The 23445-nt window shown below is 36.1% G+C and overlaps 1 protein-coding gene across 1 annotated transcript; it reads left to right on the forward strand.

The window, feature by feature from the left end:
• Positions 1-202: 202 nt before the first annotated feature.
• On the forward strand, positions 203-22901 carry LOC104077050 (tissue factor pathway inhibitor-like; the record flags this gene model as incomplete). Its single annotated transcript, XM_009578137.1, has 7 exons — positions 203-403; positions 9277-9315; positions 12493-12669; positions 14245-14340; positions 14820-14912; positions 22235-22417; positions 22789-22901. Coding segments are annotated over 7 exons (902 nt in total), but the record flags the coding sequence as incomplete, so codon positions are not given.
• Between the last annotated feature and the right edge of the window lie 544 nt (positions 22902-23445).

A 23445-nucleotide genomic window follows, 5' to 3' on the forward strand; every position in this document is an offset into this window, starting at 1 on the left:
GTTTGATTGAATGTAATTTGTGTTCCAATGCAGATGATTATTTTCTTTTAACATCTACGTTTAGTGTGTTCAGAGCTTTACAGCCAGATGTTATGCAGTGCCTCTCTAGCAGAAGACGCAAGCAATCTCATTTTGAAGTTATGCTGTGCAGTGAAGCAAACTAACTTAATAACAGTTATTCTGCTTCTCCTCTGTATTACAGGTGCTGCTTTGCCACCACTGAAACTAGGGCATTCAGTCTGTGCCATGAAAGCAGATGAAGGTCCATGCAAAGCAATCCACATGCGCTATTACTTCAATATTCGAAGCCGTGAGTGTGAAATATTTGAATATGGTGGATGCCATGGCAATGAGAACAACTTTCTAACACTGGAAGAATGTCAGAAGAAGTGTGTGGTAACAGGCCAGTACCCATTCTCTTATCTTCCTATCAGTTCTTCATTTGCATCTGTTACTTCTCATCCACAAACCATATGAATTTTAGAAGTAGAGGCCCTCTCCAGTTCCTATAAATACAGTAATGTGATACCTCTAATTATGTTCCCAAGTATTACACTATGTTGTAGTTATCTGAATTATTTTACATTGTGCAAGCAAACATTCAGGATTTGGAAAGATAAGTGTGACATTTTTTAGTGGACCTGTGGAATAGAGAGACTGATGCAAGAAAGCTTATTTTCTACCTAGAGCCCTGTTTTGAATGAGTTCTTAAAGTGAAATTCATTTTGAGGCTGGGCTAAGCCGGTGGGCAGTGTAGATTGTCTTTATTGCTTTCAGAGTATCTGAAATTTTTGATCCCAAGTTTCTCCTTCACATGAGAAGCTGATAGAAGCTCTCCAAAATCTTGGACATCTGCTATGATTCAACATAATTAGAACTACAGTAGTAAATAATTCTCATTAAAAATGTCAGTTATACCTATTTGTCATAAAAGAACAGGTTTATTGAAACCTCATCAGTTAATCATTAAAAAGAGGAAAATGAGATCCAAAATATGATACACAGCAGAATATGCAGAAAGTACCTTGTGAATGCTGTTTTTGCTATTAAAAATGATCCTTGTAATTAACTAAGGCTTTCAGCCTTGTGAAAGTAACCAACTCCTGTTCCTCACAGGAAGTTAGAAGATTCTTAAAATTCGAAGTTATGCCAGTGGAGCTAGAAATTTGACAAGTTCATATTTTTAGAGACTGAAGGAATTCAAGTCTTATTGAGATTTTCCTCTGGATACTTAATATGGATGTTGCTTTCATGGGAATTAGATGGAATGTGTCTGGCTGTGTAAACAGGAAGTGATAGTGGGGGAGGTACTGAGGGGGGGGCAATATAAATAGAAAGAAAATTCCAGAATAAAGAGCTCCTCAAAGGTGTGTGATAACCCTCAGATAGTATACAACTATGTGGGGGTTTTTTGAGGTAAGCTAGAAGGATTTGTTCTCAATAGAAGGCACTTTTCAGTCACATAGGCCTTGCCCAGCAGCAAAATATGTCATTAAGTGTTAATGAACTCAAGACAGCGATGCTGGGCAATCCTGCAGTAGAGAACAGTTTACAGGTTATTGTGAGGATGGGCAACACAATTAGATGAAAATTGTTAATCTCTCCTGCCTATTAGAGATGTACTCTGGTAGCACCCTACTGCTGTGCAGATCTCAGTAGGTATCACTTTGTTTGCCCTGTTTTCATAATTTATTCTAGCCCTGGGCATTTCCATAAAACTGGAAATCTGCTGATATACTATAGGCATTGAGTTGGTTTGCAGGATATAAATTTGTACCTTCTAGGATTAGCATAGGTCACTTCCAAGCACAGCAAGTTTATATATGTTACAAAAAATACTTCGAGACATTTCAGATTAGAAAATTTATTTCAGAAGCTCCTTTTTGGGTTTTCTGACCCAAACAGACTATACATATAAAGACAAGCTGATTTATAGCATGGTGCTTTGCCTGTAATAAATGTAAATGGCTCTGTTAGCCATCTCCCATCCCTTCCAGGATTCACATCTATGTAGTATTTAGATCAGGTCTTAAATCTGCTACATTGTCTGTTTCAAAACACATCTGTATTTCCTGATAAAATTACTATGAATTGTGTCACTAAATTTATTCTAGACATCAAAGTAAGTATCTGTCTCTCATCCCAGTGTCAGAGTAATGACTGGGGCTGATGTGGACATTACCCTAAATAATATTTTAATAATGTTTGTTAGTTATAATGCTTCTAATCCTCAGAATCTGCAAACATTAACTGATCATACCAACAAGCCAGGTACTGTAAGCAAGCTATTAACTTCCCTTTTTGTCCTGGTTTCAGCTGGGATAGAGTTAATTTTCTTCCTAGTAGCTGGTATAGTGCTGTGTTTTGGATTTGGTGTGATAAGAATGTTGATAACACACTGATGGTTTAGTTGTTGCTAAGTAGTGCTTACACTGGTCAAGGACTTTTCAGCTTCCCATGCTCTGCCAGGTGCACAAGAAGCTGGGAGAGAGCATAGCCAGGACAGCTAACCCAACTGACCAACAGGGTATTCCATACCATATGATATCATGCTCAGTATATAAACTGGGGGAGGGGACTGGGGAGCAGCGATCGCTGCTCAGGGACTGGCTCGACATTGGTCGGCAGGTGGTGAGCAATTGCATTGTGCATCACTTGCTTTGTATATTCTATTATTATTATTATTACTACTACTACTATTTTCTTTATTTTATTTCAATTATTAAACTGTCTTTATGTCAACCATGAGTTTTCTCACTTTTACCCTCCCGATTCTCTCCCCCATCCCACCTGAGGTGGGGGGAGTAAGCAAGTGGCTGTGTGGTGTTTAGTTGCTGACTAGGATTAAACCATAACACTTTTACTGACAGAAAAAGAAAGGTGGTAAGGTAATAGAAAAATAAGTGAAGTCCATAGACTGTGTTACAATTGGAGCAGGGAGTACAGCTCAGGGTGTCTGGCATTTACTTGACTAGTAGGTATAATCTCTTCTGTCTGTATGAGCTATGTAGTGTTGATACTATATTATATAGCCTTAATACCTATTTAAACTTCCACAAGGTTGATCAAGTTTTTCAAATAGTTACAGGCATTTAAAATGAGAGGAAAAATTACTAAAAAGGTTTTGCAGGTTCTGTGTTTCCTTATACTACTTTTCAGCTACCCATATGCGCCACCATGCATTTCTGTTATTGTGCCTGGCACTATAGACAATCCATTCAAAAGAAAAAAAAAAAAACAAAACCCACAAATATGAACCTTAAATTTTAGAATGAAAGGAGATTTCAGTCATTTTTCTAATCAGTTATGCTTTGCTTTCAAACAATTGCATGCTTATAAAACTATCAGGATGGAAAAAACACTACAAAACTTCACTAAAAACTTGTCAAAGTGAAGAAGATCAGATCACTCCATTCCTTAAGTGAATGGCAGTTTTTCAGTGCATTTTACTCTAAGGATTAATCTGAAACTTATCTTTTGATAGCTTCTGGCAAGATCCACTAATGAGCCTCAGAGACTGGATGCGCTCCAGGGAGGAAGTGGCGAGAATCAGTCACAGTCTCGCTCTGTTTTCAGGAGTCATATATGGGTAAACATAGTGCTAATGATGTTAAAATAAGGTATATCTTGAAATGACATCCCATCAAGGAAAAATGATATGGAAATCATAATTTCTTAGTTACAAAATAACATAATCTAGCATTTCAAGTCAAAAAAGAGGTGACATAGAGAAAAGCATCTTCCTGAATATAAACATCTTGCCCTAAATGAAAGCACACATAAAGTCAATGAAACTCTGTCCTACTTGGATCTGAATCGGTTCTTAAGCCAACTCTTACTCAACTGGCTGAGAAGGGAACGAACATTTACATCAGTGATTCAGTTTCTTTTCATGTTGAAGTCTCAGATAGTACTAGAAATATGGATTACTATTTTGGTGCTCATGTACCTATATTTGTTTCTTTAGAAATCAGTTAGGATAAAAGCTGTTTACAATACTATTCTTTCTCTAGACTATACTATTTGTGTCTTGGATTCTTCATACCTGAGTAAAAAAAATAGATACAAAAGTAAGATAGAATTCAAGTAATATGTTTTTAAATCTTCGTAAGAAACTACTGGATAGGAGCAGATGACAGTTCTTGGCAGAAAATCAAACAAGGGAGAAATTCATTACAGAGGAATAGAAGATCAGGGCTGTGCTTAACCAGTATACAAAACTAACACAAAAATGACATTTTGCTCCTTTTCTACCTCTGATATTTTGTTCTTACATTTCTACAAATTGTCCTATCAAAAGTTTTAGCTGTTCAGGAACTGAACCCTACAATATTTAATGAGAGCAAATAGCCTTGTGCTGGTTATAGCACAGGTTATAATCAGTAGTACTTTCAGATTTCTTGTATCAAGGCCTAAGTGATAATTCTGATATCTCTATATCTGGGTCATTTTCTCCAACCAGTTTTAGTGCTTGTTAGTAGAGAAGGTAGGAATGTAGTGCTTGAGGCTTAAAAGGCAGGAATTGGTCTTGCTTCCAATGTGGACTGAAGGTTGCCACTCACCAAACTGGGTGTAAAAGACTTACGTTTAGCATTTGCTAATCCTCACCCCCATAAAGGTTTATGACTAAAGAGGCTGATGTCCTTCCTCTACTTAACCCAGCCTGGGCAGATTTCTGAGTATTACTTAATATTACTTATTCTGTATGGTTATCCAGGAAGATGTATCTCTGTCAGAATTGAATGATGATATTTTCATGAGCATTCAAGGCAAATTAATATGATTTTAAGGAGTTAAAAATTATTCAAATTGTGGCATTAGTATTTTGCATAGTAATTGTCTGTTTATCTGACAAATGGCCTTTCTAGACTTAAAATTCTTCCTTTGTCATATGGCTTCCATGAGTCATAAGTTCGTATCATGGATTTAACCGATTTTTTTTTTCTATGGACAACCAGCTTAAAAGTTTCTTTACATATTTATTAAATTTTCAGCACAGAAATTAATGAAACTTGCAGCTGAACTCCAGACTTAATACATACATATAAGTTTAAAAAATGAATGTTGGCAATGTCATTCTAAGAGACCAACCTTCCTTAAAAGGTATTTTCTTTACTTCTACAGTGTTTTGTTTAGAAAATTGTGATTAATCTGTTTCTAGTTACGGCTCCACAAAGTTTAACGAATACAATCCTTCAAGATAAAAAATGGAAAGTTATTTTTCTTGATTAGCACTCAGTGTCAGAAAGACCTGGGATCTAGGATGTGAAGATAGCTCTTCTTTTTCTGTCACCAGACTGGCTTTTGGTACTTTACAACTGGTACCTGGTTTTGGGTTTCAGCTGGACCCATAGCATTTTTACCATGCTTGGAGCAGGATTGTTTGCAGGACTGCAGCTGCCAGTATCTCATCCAAAACATGTGACTTTGTGGTAATTTGGAGTGTTTGTCCTAAATTCTAGTTTAAAGGCTAAAATAGAGGGCTAAACTGAGAAAGGCAGGGTTGATAGATACAGAATTTGGAATGAAAAGCGTCCAAAAGTCATGATCAGGTGCCATGAGTGAAGTTCTATAAAATTATTTCTTCAATCTAATATTGCTATTTTGACTAATAGTGTTATTTTGATTCTGACATATATGTTGGATCAATATCTGGAGCAGATCTTCTGGACCAAATCCTGTACATGCATATAATTGGCATAACTCCATAGAATAAAACTGGAAGTTATTTAAAATGAGAATTGGCTTAGTGTCTACATCTTGGTACTCAGCCCAAGTACAGTATTTGGTGTATGCATAATAGTGATACAAGAATCTGCAAGTGTTGAATCTGCTATGAGGAACTGGAGCAATAAAGGCTCATTATTTCTGTATTCTCTGAATGAATAACAGCAGATAAAATGGTTTGGTGGCACACACAGTATGCTGTCAACCATCAGCCATAAAACAAAGTAAACTAGTAAGTTAACCCACTTTTGCCAACACAATTCAGTAAAAAAATATATAATTCAGTAGGTTCTATTTGTTAAATCTGGCTCGCTCTGTGCAGTCTTGCAGTATATGATTATATTCATCTTAATTAATGTTTTCAGTATTTATTACTGCAGGAAGATCACTATTTAGTAACTGTAGAAATCAGACTGAAAAGACAGTATGAGTGAAGGAAAATGCTTAAAAATAAAGAAAAATTTAAGAGATACTCAGACAGTTATCACTGTGAAGAATGTGAAGGTCAAGATTGTTAAAAATAAGCTAAAGGGAAGTTATGCAAGATATATACAAATTCAAAAGAAATAATGTGAATAGTCAAAGTGTTTGATTTTCCAATATTAAGCACAAATACAAGAATAAATGAGCCAACATGAGTGAATTTCCAGGCTCCTTAAATCAGAACAACTTTTTAAATTTTTTAAATTAATAAGCCATCAAAGATAGAAATGAGTAATTCCCAGAACTGACTGAAGTCCGTACAAGAGAGTTCAGAGAGCCCAATAACAGGCTGGCCACTCCAGGACTCTCTAAGACAGTGTTCAGATTCAAGATGCCTAGTTCTGACTCAAGTCTCCTAGAAATCAGCTGCATTTTTTGTTTCTTGTGCCCAATACTCACCACTTTGGGGAAGAAAATATTACTTTTAAGAGGAGTTTGCCTCCGCTGTTTACTGGATATGAGTAGAATCACTAATGTCATCACTAGCACAAAGGTCCTAATTTTCAAGGCAGTGAGTATATATCTTAGGCTACTTAAGCCTCTAACATGGGAAAATACCTACTGATAAAAGGTTCTGGACATGACAGCAATTCTAATGTCTATTATTTACACAGCAGATCTACCCAGAAATACAGTTTGTTTAAAAAGAAGAAATTAACTCAGCTGTGGATTTGGCTTTTTGACTGAAACCAGAAGCAAAAAGACACTGTTGACATGGTAGTAAGATTAAAACATTCTAGGCCTGTTGAACTCACAATAAATTCTTCCTATTCTGTGCCAGAAGAATAGAGATCGTATGCCAAAGTATGATTGCTGATTTTGGCCTGAAGGGGACAGCTGAGTGAAATTAGTGAAGTGGCCTGATGTGAGTGTCCTGGTTTAGGTCATGGGTTTAAATGCCGAAGGCACAGCCTCCTACTAATAGGAAGCACTGGAAAGATGTTCGAACAAATGATATGTCACTCTAAAGTGCATGTCGTGTCTTTAAATAATATTTTTTTAAGGGTGCCAGCTGCATTGTCCCAGAGATGGAAGGAAAATGTATCATGATAGAATTTCTACCCGATAGATTTACTTTGAAAATATAACACAGGCCATGTTTCCAGAAGAAAAAGGAAAAAATGTGGTAGGATTACGGCACACAAGGGCAGTACAGCTAATGCTAAAAGCTTATTAGTCATCAGTAGCACCTCTTAAAATAGGAGCCACAGAAGGTATATCACTATATAAAGGATGTTTAGAAACACTTGCTCTGGAATATAAGTGGAGAATAAACTGCTAATATTCCTTTCAATTTTGGACTGTGAAGAGATTGTTATAGATGGCGGCGGGGGGGAGGGGAACACCTTATTAAAATTACAAATTACAGAAAAGGTGAGGATACAGATGGCTCAAGTATCTTCTATTACTGCTTCCATAACAAGGAAGGCCACAGCAGCAACTCTGCTTTCCAGCAGGAGTTGTTTTCAGTCTGAGGTCTTGCTAGTAGGTAGCTCCAAGCTGAGATAGGGCCCAGCACTCCTGTATCCCCCACCCTCACCAGTTGGGCAGAGCAACCGTATCTCACACTTGAAGTCACAGAGAGGCTGCAGTGATGTCTTTATGTGTATGACTTAGAGGCCTTCTGGGAAAAATGGCATGAGAGACTAATGCATGTGATTTAAATTCAGATTAAAATCTATACTTCCCTTTGAATTCCCCTTCATTTCATGTTTCAAAGAAGGCTAGACCATGGGTTACGCTGAGGCTTTATGAGCAGGTCTCTGGAAGACATGTATGCATTGAAGCAGGAAAAGCCATCAGCAGTAGAAAGCAGTTGTGATATGCTTCTGCTACTTGAACTGCTACTCTTGGCATGTACTATAGGAAATTGGTATCTTCTTAAGGGGGGGCTGTGGTAGCTAAGTAAATGGCCAGGGTCAGGCAAATGTATTGCTTCATTATAGTATGCTTGATTGCCTGGCAGAGCAAAAAAAAAATGCAAAATAAAATTGCATTTGCTTTCCAGCAGACAACTTCAAGCAAAGCATTAGCTGTACCACTCTATCCCTTCTTTCAGATGCAAGAGGTCAGTAGGTAAAGGAGTTTTAGAGAAACTAGCATTTTATAATGCCATTAAGAAAAACACAAGTACAAAACAAGAATTACGAAGCAACGCACCTAGAAGTCCAGAAGCTACTATTTCATGTGCCTTGCAAAATATCTCTGTAATAGAAGATATATAAGCGATCCTTGGCCAGTTTTCTCTCTCTCAGCTACCGAAAAATTTTCAGCCTTTATTAATACATTGGTTGAGCCAGTCTCCCCTTGGACTCCTTTGTAGTTTTATGATTAAGCAGTCTCCTAGAAGGGGAAGAAGGTTTGTTTTCGATCGGTGAAAAGGGGTTGAATTCAGATATCCAGCTTCTTGAGCAAGTACAATAAAACCCAGGCTCCTCCATTAAAAATGACAATAGCAACTTCATCACTGCTGATGCCATCTTTGCACTAAAAGAACAGTGCAAACAAGTTTGTCATCTATACTACCCTAAAGATAGTTGGAGATACTTGGCTGAATGGGCTTTAATATCATAAGCAGCATAATGAACACTTTACTCAGACACTACATAGCATAGCAAAGGGAATTAGATAGCATGAGAGAGGTCTTTATTGCTAACTAGATCATTTCTGAAGCTATTAGCAGTATCAGTAGCTACAGCAGTTGGGCTAAGTCAGTCTGCTAATTACTCCTCTTTTGAGGAGCAAGGTTACATAATACAGGATCTGGTTCCAGTAACATGAAGAGGAATTTCTCTGTTGAATTCAATATTGGCATAATTTGATTCCAGTACTTTTCATATCCTCAAGTTTCCAATATAGCAGGTCTTCTCATACAAAGGAAATGATACTTCAGTCCTCCACAACAAGCTTTTGTGCTACTTCTCTAATAAAGAGAAGAAAGAAGGGGAAAAGATGCTGTATTCTTCCTCCTTAGTGCTCATAGTCACTGCTGAGCACCCTGGTATCACAGGCGAGACTTGACATGTCTGCTTTTGCTAAATACTTTTCTTTTTATTTGTATTGCAGAATTGCCTCGAAGGATGATGTTAGCAAAAATTAAGAACGGTAATTATGTTTATATGCTAATCTAAGACTCTCATACAACAATAAGGGATTTAGCTTCTTTTGATAAATTCTTTATGTATTGTTCCAAGCTATCTCCTAATAAAAACAAGAATGTCAGACTAAAGTGAGTTCTTATTCCCAATCTTCTTCTTCTATATTCCTCAAAGACTTTGAGGACAGTTGTGGTCACTGAAGATAGTAGCTGCAATCTCTTCTCCACAAAATAAACACATCATGACACTTTTTTTCTCTGTCTTCGATAAAGAGAAAAGAAGGACTCCGCAGAGATTCAAGCATTATAATTAGCCATCATGTGGAACTCTTATTGTGTGTTTTGAGAATAATCTAAATGCTTCCTCCATTGTTAGCAAAAATAGGAAAACACTCTGAAAGAGAACTTTTCAAGCATTGCCTGTGTAGGAGCTAACAGAAGTTAAGGCAGATCCCCTAATTACTCATTGAGCAAGGGGGCTTGTTTCCCACCCCTGAAGGGGCAGATTGTTTACAGAAATTTAAATGCCTGATACCCAGACTTCCTAAATAACAAATGCTTGAGCACTGAGAATCACTTGTCTGAAACACTGTTGGTCTATTGAGGTAACCTATGTTCCTAACAAGGATATTTAAGTCTGACACTTACAATAGGGCTTGTGAAGACTTATTCCACCCTACCCTCTCTTTCCACATTAGAGACTTATCTGGATGGGGCCCAATGCTCGTAGCCAGAGTTCCCCAAATACAGACTTGAGTAAATTTCTTCACAAGTCAGCTCCTTTTTCTCTGCTTACCCTCCTTCCCTTATCCCTCCTTCCACTTGCTTCCTCTTGAATTGGTGTGCATTTAACTCCTCACAGAAATACCAATATTTGCACATACATTTCGAAATAGACTAATTAAATCATTTATCTTTGCAGAATGCTATTCTGGAATATTTTCATACAGAGATGATGGTTTTCTTTTCCTGTTGTCTACTGTCTTTTCCATTCTCAATGCAAAAAAAAAAAATCATGATTCTATGCTATGGAATTTACTAAAGTTCATTTTCCACAGATGCTGCAGACATTTGGCACTACCTTTAAGGTCCAACCATAGTTCCCTGCTTTTAATGACAAAAGAGAACATAACCTGTTAAATTCAGCTCATGGCTATCATCATCATTACATGTTTACTATTGTTTCCAGTAATGTAGTCTTGAATATTGAGTCTCAGGAGAAAGACATGGCATTTAGAAGTATAATAGTAGTTTGTATAGTTAGGATTATATTGCCTTCATGACCTCGCTCTTCAAAAGTGGCTATAAAAGTTAGCTACGAGATCATCTTATTTGGACTTAATTTCCTTTTTCTGCAAGAAGAATTTAAATATAAGGATTTTCTAAATGAAGAGCAGCTGTTTTTAAGAATCAGTCATAATCCTGTAGTCTACTTTACATACCCTTATTATTATCTGCCTGCCTTTCTCAGTTAATATCTAATAATCTTTTTCTCTTATTTCACAATATTATGCAACAATTCACAAGAATTGTTTCTGTAGCTTCTATTGTCTGTGAGCTCCTAATAGGTGGTATATGGAATAGATAACTACTCTGGTAGATTCTTGCCTGCTACCTGTCTACATAACTGTCTCATTTCTGTTCTCAGCTGAAAGCATATTGTATGCCTTGGCCATCCCTTCCATATTTGTTGGTCTATGTGAACTTAGTTTTGTAAATCTGTGAACATCAATAGGTGCTGCATTTGAATAGTAAGAAACGTGAAATATCTGAACTGTAGAATACATATACTTACTCGCAGAGAATGCAATTTGTAGTGAAAAATCAAAATTAAGCTATCCAGGAGTGCTTAAAATAAGTTGATTTTGTTACTTTATGCAAAAACATTTTAATGGTTTAATTTTACATGTGATCTCTGAAAATGACATTTTGCTGTTCGTGAAGCTTTATGACAGTTGAAATACAAGATATTGACAATTATTTCTTGGAAAAACACTGATTATGAGCTATTATAATGTTTTATATAAATATATTATTTGCATCAATTGAATTTAATAATATTCTTGTTCTAGCAATGATTTTTAATAGATACTTGGCTAAAATAGATGTAATAGGATTACCTTCTTTACAACTCCATAATCTACTCCAGAAATGTTAGGGACTTCAAAGTAATTGTTCTATAGTCATTTTTATTAAATGACTGCACACTGTTTTAGTCTCAATACGCTATTAAGGTTTCACAGGTAAGGAAGGCCTTTATATGTCACATCTGATATGATTGTCTTATATGATGGCTAAATACACTTTTCTCTGCAAGACAGCTCAGTCAAGAACCATATTTCAAAGTACCTACTAGCAAGAATTTGAGAATACCTCCACATATATTTCATTATTGTTTCCATTATTTTCTTTTAAGAATATAATTTTGAGGAAAAAATTGAATATGGTGAGAAATTGACATTTGGGGATTATTGTATGGCTATGTGTTTTTCTTTTCTGCCAGAAGCCATTATATCATGCCTTGATGTTCAGTCAAATTACACAGTATTCATTTGTTAACTTTTTCTTGGCTGATATTGTAGTTACTGATTGCAAACTGGGAACTGGGATTGAAAAATGATAGAATAGCTGCTCTGTCTCCCAGTTTCCTGTATGCTTTTATAGCAGTAGACTGTCCCAGACAAGATGCATTGTTAGATTTTTTTTTTTCTGTTCTTATTTTAAAACTATTTCCTTTTTCCTTCTATTTTAACATTACTTTCTGTATATTTCACACTAACATTGACTAAAATGACTGCATAAATGACAAGAATGTGTACTTAGATTCAAATGATCCATCTGAGATTCAAGGCTTGTTTTAATTCAGAGTAAAAACTAATTTTCTTCTTAGAGTTTCAATGTAGGAGGACACTTAAAAGAATCTTTAGTCTTCATTTTCAAAGATATAATTTACTGGCTACTTGAAAAGAGGAAAAAAAGCAATAGAAATAATGCTCCAGCATAATATTGCAGTGTTATATATAGAACAAAAGCAGTACAATAAAGCAGCAGTTATTTTACAGTTGGTCTTTAGTCCAAAGTTACAGGTTTATTTTACAAACTTCCTCCAGTTCTACTGTTGTCTTGGAATGTGTGTTGATTTTTTTTCTTCCCCCACCCTGTTCATCATTTACCATTGTTCGTAGAAAAGCCCAACTTCTGCTTTCACGAAAAAGACCCTGGAATCTGCCGAGGCTATTTTTCCAGGTATTTCTATAACAAAGAGACAAAGATATGTGAAGTATTCAAGTATGGTGGGTGCCTAGGAAACCAGAACAACTTCAAGAATTTGGAAGAATGCCAGACTACCTGCCAAGGCACCTGTAAGTTATCCTCATTATTCTTATTCTTATTTTTGTATAAACAATGTTGTGTTTTGAAGGTATCTTGCATGGAAAAAAAGGCAACTTAGGGTACCCTGAGGTGGCAATAATTTATATCTGAAATTAACATTAATTATGTATATTTTTAAATAAAAATATAAAAATGAAAAATTTAAACTAAAAAACCTGGTAGGTACTATTAACTTTAATGACTATTACAGGACTCCTACTTTTTTACTTTTCTCATGACAGTTAGTTGCCTGTATATATATTAATTCTACAACCCTCTGCAAAATATATATTAAACCTGTCTGTGTAAGAAAGACCACTATATTAATTTTCAGAAATCTGCTATATATCTAAGTTGAAACAAATAGTGTGTGATCTATAATTTGTAACAGAATGTTAGAAGCACTACCAAGAGATGAAGTAATTAAAGTGACATCAATTTCAACCGAAGAGGGAATTTGGTCCACAATGAGTACTGTTTCCTGGCCGTACCTCGTCATTAGAGCATCACGTTTCTCCACTAAACTTGCCATTAGGGGAAAAATTTTATAAACACACTTTCTAGGACAGAAATTTGGGGAAATTTGGTTTGAAATATATTGTAAAAATATTGGTACCTACATTGAAGAAGGCAGAGAGTTTACAGTAATAGAGATTATAATGACAGGGAATGAAGAAATGAACCTATTCTGGTTACAGCCACGTAAGTCTTTTTCTGTAATCTAAAATCTGCCAGCTGCTTGGCTTTATAATATCATAAATGTTAATATATATTTTTTAACCCGTACATCTGAACCCATACATCTCTTTTCAAACCAAGTCTTGTAATGAAAAGAGGTGCCAATATACGAATTTCTGGTTTTACTGTTTCCTTATTGTGCATTGCTAGCTTTACACCAAAGAATCATGGGAAACCTGTCCCTTACTTCTGAATTATTTGGCTGTGCAGCTTAGGCTACAAAACAGCCATTCAGACTGACCACAGATCGTTCATCCACTTCTTCATCCTACTAGTTCCCACGAATTGTTCTATAGCAGAATACAGTAACCTTCATAACTCCTCTCCCCTTCACAAAGTACTTCATTTTATTCATAGGACGAACACATTTTCCCATCCAGAGCCTCCAGACCCTTTTGTCTTGCTTCTCCCTAATGGGCCCTTTTCCAGGACTGTTTCATAATCTGTCATTTTGGCAAGGGGAACTTGAGCTTATTCACATTTAGAAAAGACAAGACCCACTATGGTTCTTTTTTAAAGATTTTTTAAATATGTATATAGAGAGAGCCATGTGCTTTTCCCCTACCTTCGCTGAAGCATTTCTTCTTGGGCTCTGATTCCACTTTCACCTTTTGGACTTGAAGTTGCAGACTGCTTTTTTTTCCTGACTTTAATCTGAAATAACACCTCCATGTAAATTTGTATGAATATGCAAGAAGAAAGAGAGGATTAAAGGCCATTACCATGGTTTAAATAGATCAAAATTTTTACTTTAGTAATATTGAATCATTGATACCAATTGTTTTTTGTGTTTTTTCCTCACTGTTTTCCTTTCATTTTTCTTTTAGCAAATTTATTGCCAATTGTTCCAGCTGAAGAACATCCTAACACTGGGAATATTAGTTCCCCAGAGGAAGAACCCAACCAGTTTCCTGGGATTTTTGGTAAGAATTTGCTTTTGCTGTTTATAGTTATCCTTTTTTAATGCAGACACTCCTTGGCTTGTCCACTCATTTTTCCGTTTATTTGAAGGTATGTATGTTAGTTGAAATACATAAACACAGTGAATTCAGTAAGATTAAAACTAGCTTCATAGCCATTTTTGTTGTCAGTAATATATATTTTGAAAGAGGCTTACAATTGCAAAAGTTAGAATGTCTGCTAGTAATATACAAATAACCTTACCAAACCATGTTTGATTTAAATCTTACATCAGTAAAATCAAAGAAGAAAAAGAAATCCATCCCAAAATTGCCTCAGCACATCAATGTCCTATGCCTTTGGGACTTAAAGAAATGCTGCCTTTTAGTGGTGTTAAAACATGGAGCAAGGCAAATGGGTGCCAATCATAGCTTATTTTAGAGCTTTGCTGTGTCTAGATAACCCGTCACTTACGGTTTCACCCCTTTTTTTTTCCTTTTAGTCAGTTTGTTGCCAACTGCTCCAAATGAGAAGTCCAACACACTGAACAGTAGTTCTCCAAGGGAGGAGCGCAACAAGTTTCCCATCTTTTTTGGTAAGAATTCACTTTTGCAGTTCTTAGCTCTCGGTCTTTTATATGCGTTCTGGATTGCTTTTCCGTTTCTACCCACTTTCCAACATATCTGAGACTAAAGAATGGGCTTCCATGTATGACAAATGTTTTGATAAGCAGAGACAGTCAAAGCAAAGAAATATATTGCTACTTACAGATCTTCCATAAATATCAGAAAGTGGAAGGCTGACCACATCTTGTCGTCTTCTGAAAGTATGCGCTTCCTGAAGGTCTAATAAATACAGAAATTTAAAGACCAAAAGCAAAAGCAGTGATGCAGAGTTCTTTTAGTCAAAACCAATATTTTTGTGGGGATCTAATTGGCAGCTGATTTAAAGCTCCTTTTATCCTTTAAAAAAGGACATATTTGGATTTTGGAATATGGCACAATATATTTATCATAATAAATTTTTATTTTCACTAAGGTCATGTTAAACTCAGTTCTTGTTTTGAGTATAATCAAGTGAATGTGAATTAATTTTCTGTCTGCTTCAAGGTATTTTTGCACTACGTATTATCATGCAGATGAGAATCTGGACCTTTACTGTAGAGGGCTAGGTTTTAACAGTTTCTGCAGCTGGAGGCTGTCCACTATAGATTGCTGGTACTTGCTCACACTGTAAAGGGTGATTAAATTTGAGGTATGTCATTTTTATGATCCACAGTTATGCAAGAGGAAACAAGAAACAGTTGGAAAAAGCCTGAGCGTTCTTACTACGTATTTCTGTTGGGTTTTTTGCATTTACACATACTTGTACTTTTGGGGATTGAGTGATGGCTTACAAATTCATTAAGGTTTTTGTGTTTAATATGATCTGTAAGATAATGGGCATGTAGGATAACATTCCTGTGCTTTTTGTTAGAATGATATGTCTAATAAAGCTTGAATGTGTGTTACATTCTGGGTTTTTTTGCCTGCACTGTGATCCACATGCACTGTTGGGTTGACGTAAGTTTCTGTGATAGTTGGATTGTTTGTTTTCCACATACAAAGCATCAATGCACTCTGTTATTAAAATGACTGAATATAAAACAGTAAAGCTTTTGGCAACTTATTTCGCTGAATAATATTTGAATGATTTAAGGCCTGGTAATAAGTCTAGGGACATAATAGCATACACATTCCCTGGAGGTTTTTACTCATAATATGAATCCCCAAAACAACTAATCTATACAAGCAAAGGGGCACGATTCACCATTTTTTCTCAGAGGAAACTGTAGGGTTCTTGGTTATGTCAACAGTAGTGAATTTTCTGGCAGAGCAGATTTTGGGAGGGAGAGGTGAAGGTAAGAGGAAGACAAAACTCAGAATTTGGTGGAAGAAAAGGTCAGGGAACAAGAGTGGGCAGAGTCAGTGTGGCTGGATGAGTCAGGTAAGAAACGTGACCTTGGAAGGACCAGTGTGTTTCAGTGAAAAGTCTGAAGACCCCACAGGTTCTTCCCTACTATATAACCTCTGTCTGTCTTGCAGTAGCCTGCTCCATGCAGCCACCTGCTGCCGTTCTGTTTATCAGCCTGTACCTTTCAGGCTGCTGGGATGGACTAAAATCTTGTGCTTTGTGCGATCCCACAACAGGGGAGGAAAAGGTAGGCCCAAAACTGACAGCCAATTTCTCCACAGAGATGTGGAGAACTGTCCTGGTTTCAGCTGGGATAGGGTTAAATTTCTTCCTAGTGCTGTGTTTTGGATTTAGTATGAGGAGAATGTTGATAGCACACTGATATTTTCAGTTGTTGCTAAGTACCCTCCTAGTCCAAGGACAGCTCCCACGCCTACTGACTGAGCTAGGTACACAAGATGGGAGGGAACATAATCAGGCCAGCCAGCTCAGCTGGCCAATGGAGTATTCCATACCTTGTGACTTCGTGCTTAGTCTATGATTGGGAGGCGTGATTCAGGGTGTACCGATCGCTACTTGGTTATCGGTCAGCGCGGGTGGGGAGCAATTGCATTGTGCATCACTCATTTTGTATATTCTATCATTATCATTATTATTTTCCCTTTTCTGTTCTATTAAACTGTCTTTATCTCAACCCATGAGTTTTTCTCACTCTCACCCTTCCGATTCTCTCCCCGCCCCACCGGTGGGGGGAGTGAGTGAGCGGCTGCGTGATATTTGGCTGCCTGCCAGGTTAAACACCAACAAGAACATAGCTTCAATTCCTGCTATTATTAGAGGTAGACGTGTAAACTGAAGTTGCAAGATAGAGCCATCTCACACAAACATGCACTGTGACTCCCCATGGCCCGCAGTGAGGGACAAGAATCTGTCTGTGCACATATGAGGTCGGGATGGACTGTTTGCGATGGAGTGGCTGATGCCCATCTTCTCAAGCCCAGGCAAAGTAGCTGGTCTGCCACTGTAACATCTACTTTGCATGTATATTGGCCTGGCTATGTGTCTTCTTTTTTTTAAATACATGACCACCATTAAAAAAAAAATTGCAAGGAGTTGTCTCTTACAGAATACCTTACCTCACAATTGAAATGCTATTTCATCTTGATTTCAAGAAAAAATACATATTATTGGTGGTATGTATAACTCTGTAATACCAGATTAATAGATTTCCAACAAAGTTCTTGATCTTCAGAAAATGAAACTCTTCTATGGCTAAACAAAACAAACTTTTTTTTTCTGCATATAAACATGAAACTTCTAGCACTATCTCACAGCAATGGATTTCTGCAGAGTGTGAAGATTGTTCTGGTCTTACTTTGCTGCAAGATCTAAAATAACTTTTATTCTGGGAAAGTTAAGAGAAAGTGAAGCCAAGAGTCAAACCTTTCATTTTTAGATTATATGAAGCGATTTATGGTAGGAAGTGCTATACTCCACATTTGATTTGTGAGATCTAAGTGGGATGCAGGATCAAAAGTCAATTTTCAACTCGGCAAATATGGAATGGCACACAGAGGCTGTTCCTGTTATTACTTCTCAAAGTCAGGGCCATATCTTTTGCTGATATGAATTGACACAGTTCTATTCGCTATAATGGATCTGCACCAATTTATACCTATAGAGTACTGTCAAGTGCAGATGACTCATTATTTTTGTAATAGCTTGTATACTTGAAGATTCTTTTATATTCTTTTTGCTGCAACCAGAAATGAGATACTGAAGTCTGCATATATCAAAAATCTGGCAATAAATCTAAGCTTTGTGAATGTCACAGACCTGTGTCTAGTGAAAGAGAATGCAATAAGCATTGTTTCTCACCCAGCTCACCAAGATCATTTCAAACTTCTTTTGTACTGTGATAAACTAACAGTTCATTGTCACACAACCCCAGCTAAGCCTGAGGGACAATGATTATTGTTGCAATGCAGGGTTGGGATTATTTTTCATAAATATGAGTCTATATGTGAATATGCACGTTTCAGAGATTCTGAAAGTATGATCATGTCATCTGTTCACATCATAGAGGGGGGTGTCTGGGATTCAAGAAAAGGCTGTATTATAAGAATTAAATCTTAAACCATACACATTTAAAGATTGTTTAGATAGCAGTGAAGGGTAAGATACAATAGTCTTTTTATAAGTAAGAACAATAGCCTTTTTTATCTACTGCATATATTTCATATAATTAGTATACTTATTTTTTCAGAAACAAAATATCAAATATTGCAGTTTTGGGTCTTATTCTCTCACCAAAACAAAATCAGTCCAAACATCTGCATCATCAAGAAAAAGAAGTAACAGAAAGATAAGACAACAGAAAGATCTACACTGTATTTTGCTGTTGTAAAGCCTGAAACCCATCTGAGAAGCTCCTGCAGAGTTAGTGGCGGCAGTTTCAGTTCCCAAGCTCCACTTGAGATGGGTTCCAAGGTCTAATTTCCTTCAAAAGTTTTTGATGGAATTGGCGTGTTTCTGAGGAACACTTTGTATTTCATTGTATCAGCATGTTCCAGAAGAAAACTTTCCACCTGGAAATGTTTGACTAACTCAGCTTGGAAGCTTTCATTTGTCCTTTGCCTGTATGAATTGTAAATTCTTTTTTCCTATGCCTGTTCATGACCTGACTTATGTCGCATATTTTTGGCAAATAATACATATCGCAAACCCAAGTTTATGAGCTTGCTAATGGATATTTAAAACCTGTTTAAATCAGATATTTTGGATGAACAGAATAGCATGAACACAAGGGTGAAGCCAGAGTCTTAAGGCCTGTTGCTGTCTGGTTGATTTCTGTAGAAATTGCATCAAAGGCCATAGGATGGGCCATGTAGTTGCATGTATAAAAAAGTTAGAAAGCATTTAATGACATTTATTAATTTTTAGCTTCATATGATCCACTTGATGTTAACATGGAATGGTTATGGAATGTAATGAGTAATGCTATTTGCATTGTGAAAAAAAAAATTCTAAAATGTAATCTAAATTGACAAAAATGGTAGAGTTAAAAACAACATTTCTATCTCAAGTAGGCTCTCAATAAAGTTGATACCTGTAATTCATAGACCTGTAATGACTAGATTAGGGGAAAATAATTCTGATAGTGGGACATGTATTGCTATATTTTTTTACTGTTTTCAGTGTGTAGCCCTTCCTCTCTGTGTAGTTTTGTGGGTTGTGAGATTTGCTTCTTTCTTTTTCTTTTTTCCTTCATAGAAAAAGCAGGAGATAAAACATTTCAACAACTGAGAAAAATGAGGTTGTAAAACCAAAACGTTTGACAGAGAAACTCAAGAACAAGCATAATATCTAAACTTACTGTAACGTCATATACATAAGTACAGCATTAGAAGCTGGGGCTGAACAGAGAAAACTGACCTGGATCTAATGCTCCCAGTGACTGTTTTAACATATTAGCTCACAGGCTTATAGATTGTCCGGCCAATAGATATGTTGGGCTGGGCATGACACAGTACATATTTTATGTTTACAGTAACTTTAAGTTAACAGGTCTTTTAGTGATCAGTATATTCAAATAAATTCATAATTTTTATGATCCTTGGCAGACAGGAAATTATGGTAAGTAATTTCATTTTTATTTTAATATACTGATTGTTGAAAAAAATGCCTATTATATGGCAAAATTAAGAGGTTTTCTTCATGGGCTGGTTCCTTCTGTGAGTGTAAAGAATATGCGGATATTTTGAAGATGAACAGGAATAGTGTTTGGTATCTGGGGCATTTATCTAGCAACGATCTAGATAAAGAACAACATAATTTTTAGAAAGAGTACAAGAAGGATTCTGAATAGTATTTGGATGCTGCTCTGCCAGTTGCATTATATGTACATAGGTAGTCCTTATTCACCAGTAACCACATCACTGGCTCTATGGCTCCCCTAAAGCTTACAGTCGTTGTGAGAACTCCTTCATGAGGGGACTCTGGAGTCTTTCTGGAAAATTCTACCTACCAGATAAGTAATTTACATTACAAAGTATATATTTAAATTCTGTTACATAATTAACAAACCTATGCTGTTTGGGCCCTTTCATCACTGGCAAGCCTTTCTGCTTTGTTCTTTTTAAGTTCAGAAATTATCAGGTTAAAATAGGTAAGCATTTTTTTTTAATGTTGCTGAACATATGTTTTGAAAGCTAACATCCTCTCCAGCTAGAGAGAGATGGAATTAGAGTTCTCAATTAGAGTGGTACCAAAAGCATTGCATTAATTAATTTAACTACCATCTTCATTATAAATAAAACAGTAGATTTAATATAAATTGTATCATATTGTGGGCTCTTACTCTGGATCCAGAGTGAACCTTACTCTTGTAATAATGTCACAGTTACAAAAAAGAGATTAAGTAGTGCTCATTTTATAACCTGAAACTATCTTAATCTATCTTGAAAAAACAACTCATGACTCAGTTTCTGCATTTCAGAATTCTTTTTGAATAGTATGATGTTGCTAACACAGCTTCAAATATATTATCAATTTCATTTTGCTGTCTTAGCTTTCCATGAATCACCATTCTATTTATTTCCCTTCAATTTTTCATACTTTTTTCACCATGCCAGTTCAACTACTATACTTGGCAGATGAACCTTTTGTAGCAGATGTAATATGCGTAAGACAAGTAAGAAGTAGCATGTTCTTTTTCTTGTCAGCCTCTTGAATTGCCCAAGTTAATTCATAACTTCTTGCTTTCAGCAACTCATCTGCTTCCCACTTCTGTGACAACAGGATGTCTTCAGCTCTGTTATAATCCAAATTATTCCCTAAAATTTTTACTTGTTTTTTCCTCCGAACCACTTCTACCTGGCTTTGTAACTTCAAGAAGGCCATCTGGCTAGCTTCACATTTCCATTTATACATTCAGATCTAAGCTATCTCAATTCTGCTACTTCTTGAAGGAAAAGGGCACTCCTTTGGGTCCCTCATAACTGATGATATAATGGCTCCCGTTCAGTTTCTTGCGTCCTGTGCAGCAATTCTGTCAGTTCTGATTTTGTGTATGAGTCACTCCAGGGTGATAGATGATGGAGTTTCTCCTGGTTTGGGAATTCTGGCACGGATTTGCTTCTTGAACTTGTTCCAGTGCCCAGGTACTTCGGATACCTCAGGTTCATCTTCCAGTGTTTCAGTGCTCATACTCTCACTTGCAGCGACACTGAAGAAACAAACCATCATCCTACTCCTTGGAATGGTAAAAACCTAACAGCAGCACTAAAGCACCAGCATCTCAGTCACTTTGTGCACTTATTCTTCACATTCAATCCTTTGTTATTCTGCGAGTTACCAGCTATTTCTTGATAGTTGCTCCATGTTTTCCAATAGACCAACTTCTATTACTTAGATCAAGCTTTCTGTATTTATACGACAAACCTGGTATTAAGGTATTGAATCTTACACTGGAAATGCTGGGTACTTTTACCTTCTATTTGATTTCAGAATGTCTAGCAGTAATTAGGAAAATTCACCATTAATTATCATAAATATTTACCATATTTTTAAAGCTGTCCAAGTTTAATTTATTTCACTTCACTTTCTACAAATACTTCACTTGAAACTTTTCTAATTGAATTTCAGTAGTATCTCCTATCATAGAAGTGGCAATTTTATCACTAAATGTATAGGAGACAAACCTTGCTTTTAGGTAAGCTTTTGCTGGCTTTTGAAATTCAAAGAGAGAATAACATTTGCTGCGGTGTTTTTTTGTAATCATATAAAGACAGATGCTTATGTAAAGTATCCTGGATTTTCAGGAGGGCAGAATTAAATTTGCCAATAAATTTCAAATAAATTTCCAAGTTCTGTGAGCTTCAAACCTCATCTATAATATCAACATAACAGAACACTGGTAAACTGCAGTGCTGTCTCTAACCTTGTTTTTCTTGGTATTTCTAGAACCACCCCCCATCCCTTCTTTGTGCATGACCCCTATGGACAGAGGACTTTGTAGAGCCAAAGAGTTAAGATTTTTCTACAACTACTCAACTGGAAGATGTCGCCCATTTAGCTACAGTGGTTGTGGTGGGAATGAAAATAATTTCACCTCGAGAAAGTCATGTTTGAGGATCTGCAAGAAAGGTATGGGAAGTGATACTACCACAGACTATCATAAGAGGTAAATATTATGCAGGCTGAAACATTCTTGCAACTTCTGGTAGTAAGTACTGGCCTGATAAAATGTAATAGTTGAAAGTCTTAGAAAAGTGAAAATGGAAATCAGAAGAGAGACAGAGCTAGAGAGAGAAAGATGAACAGTAGAATACAGTGTACAAGAACAGAAATAAGACAACTTGGCATTGGTCAGGCATATGAAGACTTTAGGTAAGACAATGTTCTTTTGTCTATTTTTAAGAATATTTCTTGAAAACAAGACTTGTCTCTTATTTCTAATAATCTTGGATGTGTTAGTCATACAATATCTAATCTTACTTTCTTCATTTTACCTTTAGGATTCAATAAAAAAAAAGGTGAAAGAGGATTAATAAAAATCAAGAAGAAAAGAAAGAAACAGTCAGTAAAGGCTCTGGGCGAGGAAATCATCCCTGAAAGAATACAACTTTGATTTTTATGGAAATGTGAAGTAAACTGCTATTCACCTGTGAATGAAAGCCTTTAGTATACACCATTTAAGTATATTTACTGTACTGATTATTTTGATTATATATTATTAAGCTGCTTATATCTTCATTATGTATTCCTCATGCATGTTAATAAACATTACCTTTTACTTTGTTAAAGGCTCTTAAATTGTAGTTTGATTGGATATAATTGTCAGAGCTGAAACAGGACAGAACACTGTGTGCGTGTATAACTGATTAAAAAGTAGACTCAAATTTACTTTGTTATCCTTTATTAGTTTATTATTCTTTTTTTAAGTCTATTTTTGTGCTAAAGAAAGCATAATGCTTGTCAAAGAGTGATCATTTGTCAAGCATGATTGCTTCAATCATCATTCAAAGATAGGTCTACTGCTATAAAGAGGAAATAGACACTGGGTTTGTTTTAATCAGATTTATTTTAGGTTATGCAAGCTAGATTTAATTCCATCAAAGTGCATAAAATTACACTATTGTAAAATGAATGTGAGATCAGAATTAACCCACCAA

This window comes from Fulmarus glacialis, unplaced genomic scaffold (assembly GCF_000690835.1).
Source record: "Fulmarus glacialis isolate BGI_N327 unplaced genomic scaffold, ASM69083v1 scaffold46275, whole genome shotgun sequence".
Lineage (NCBI taxonomy): Eukaryota > Metazoa > Chordata > Aves > Procellariiformes > Procellariidae > Fulmarus > Fulmarus glacialis.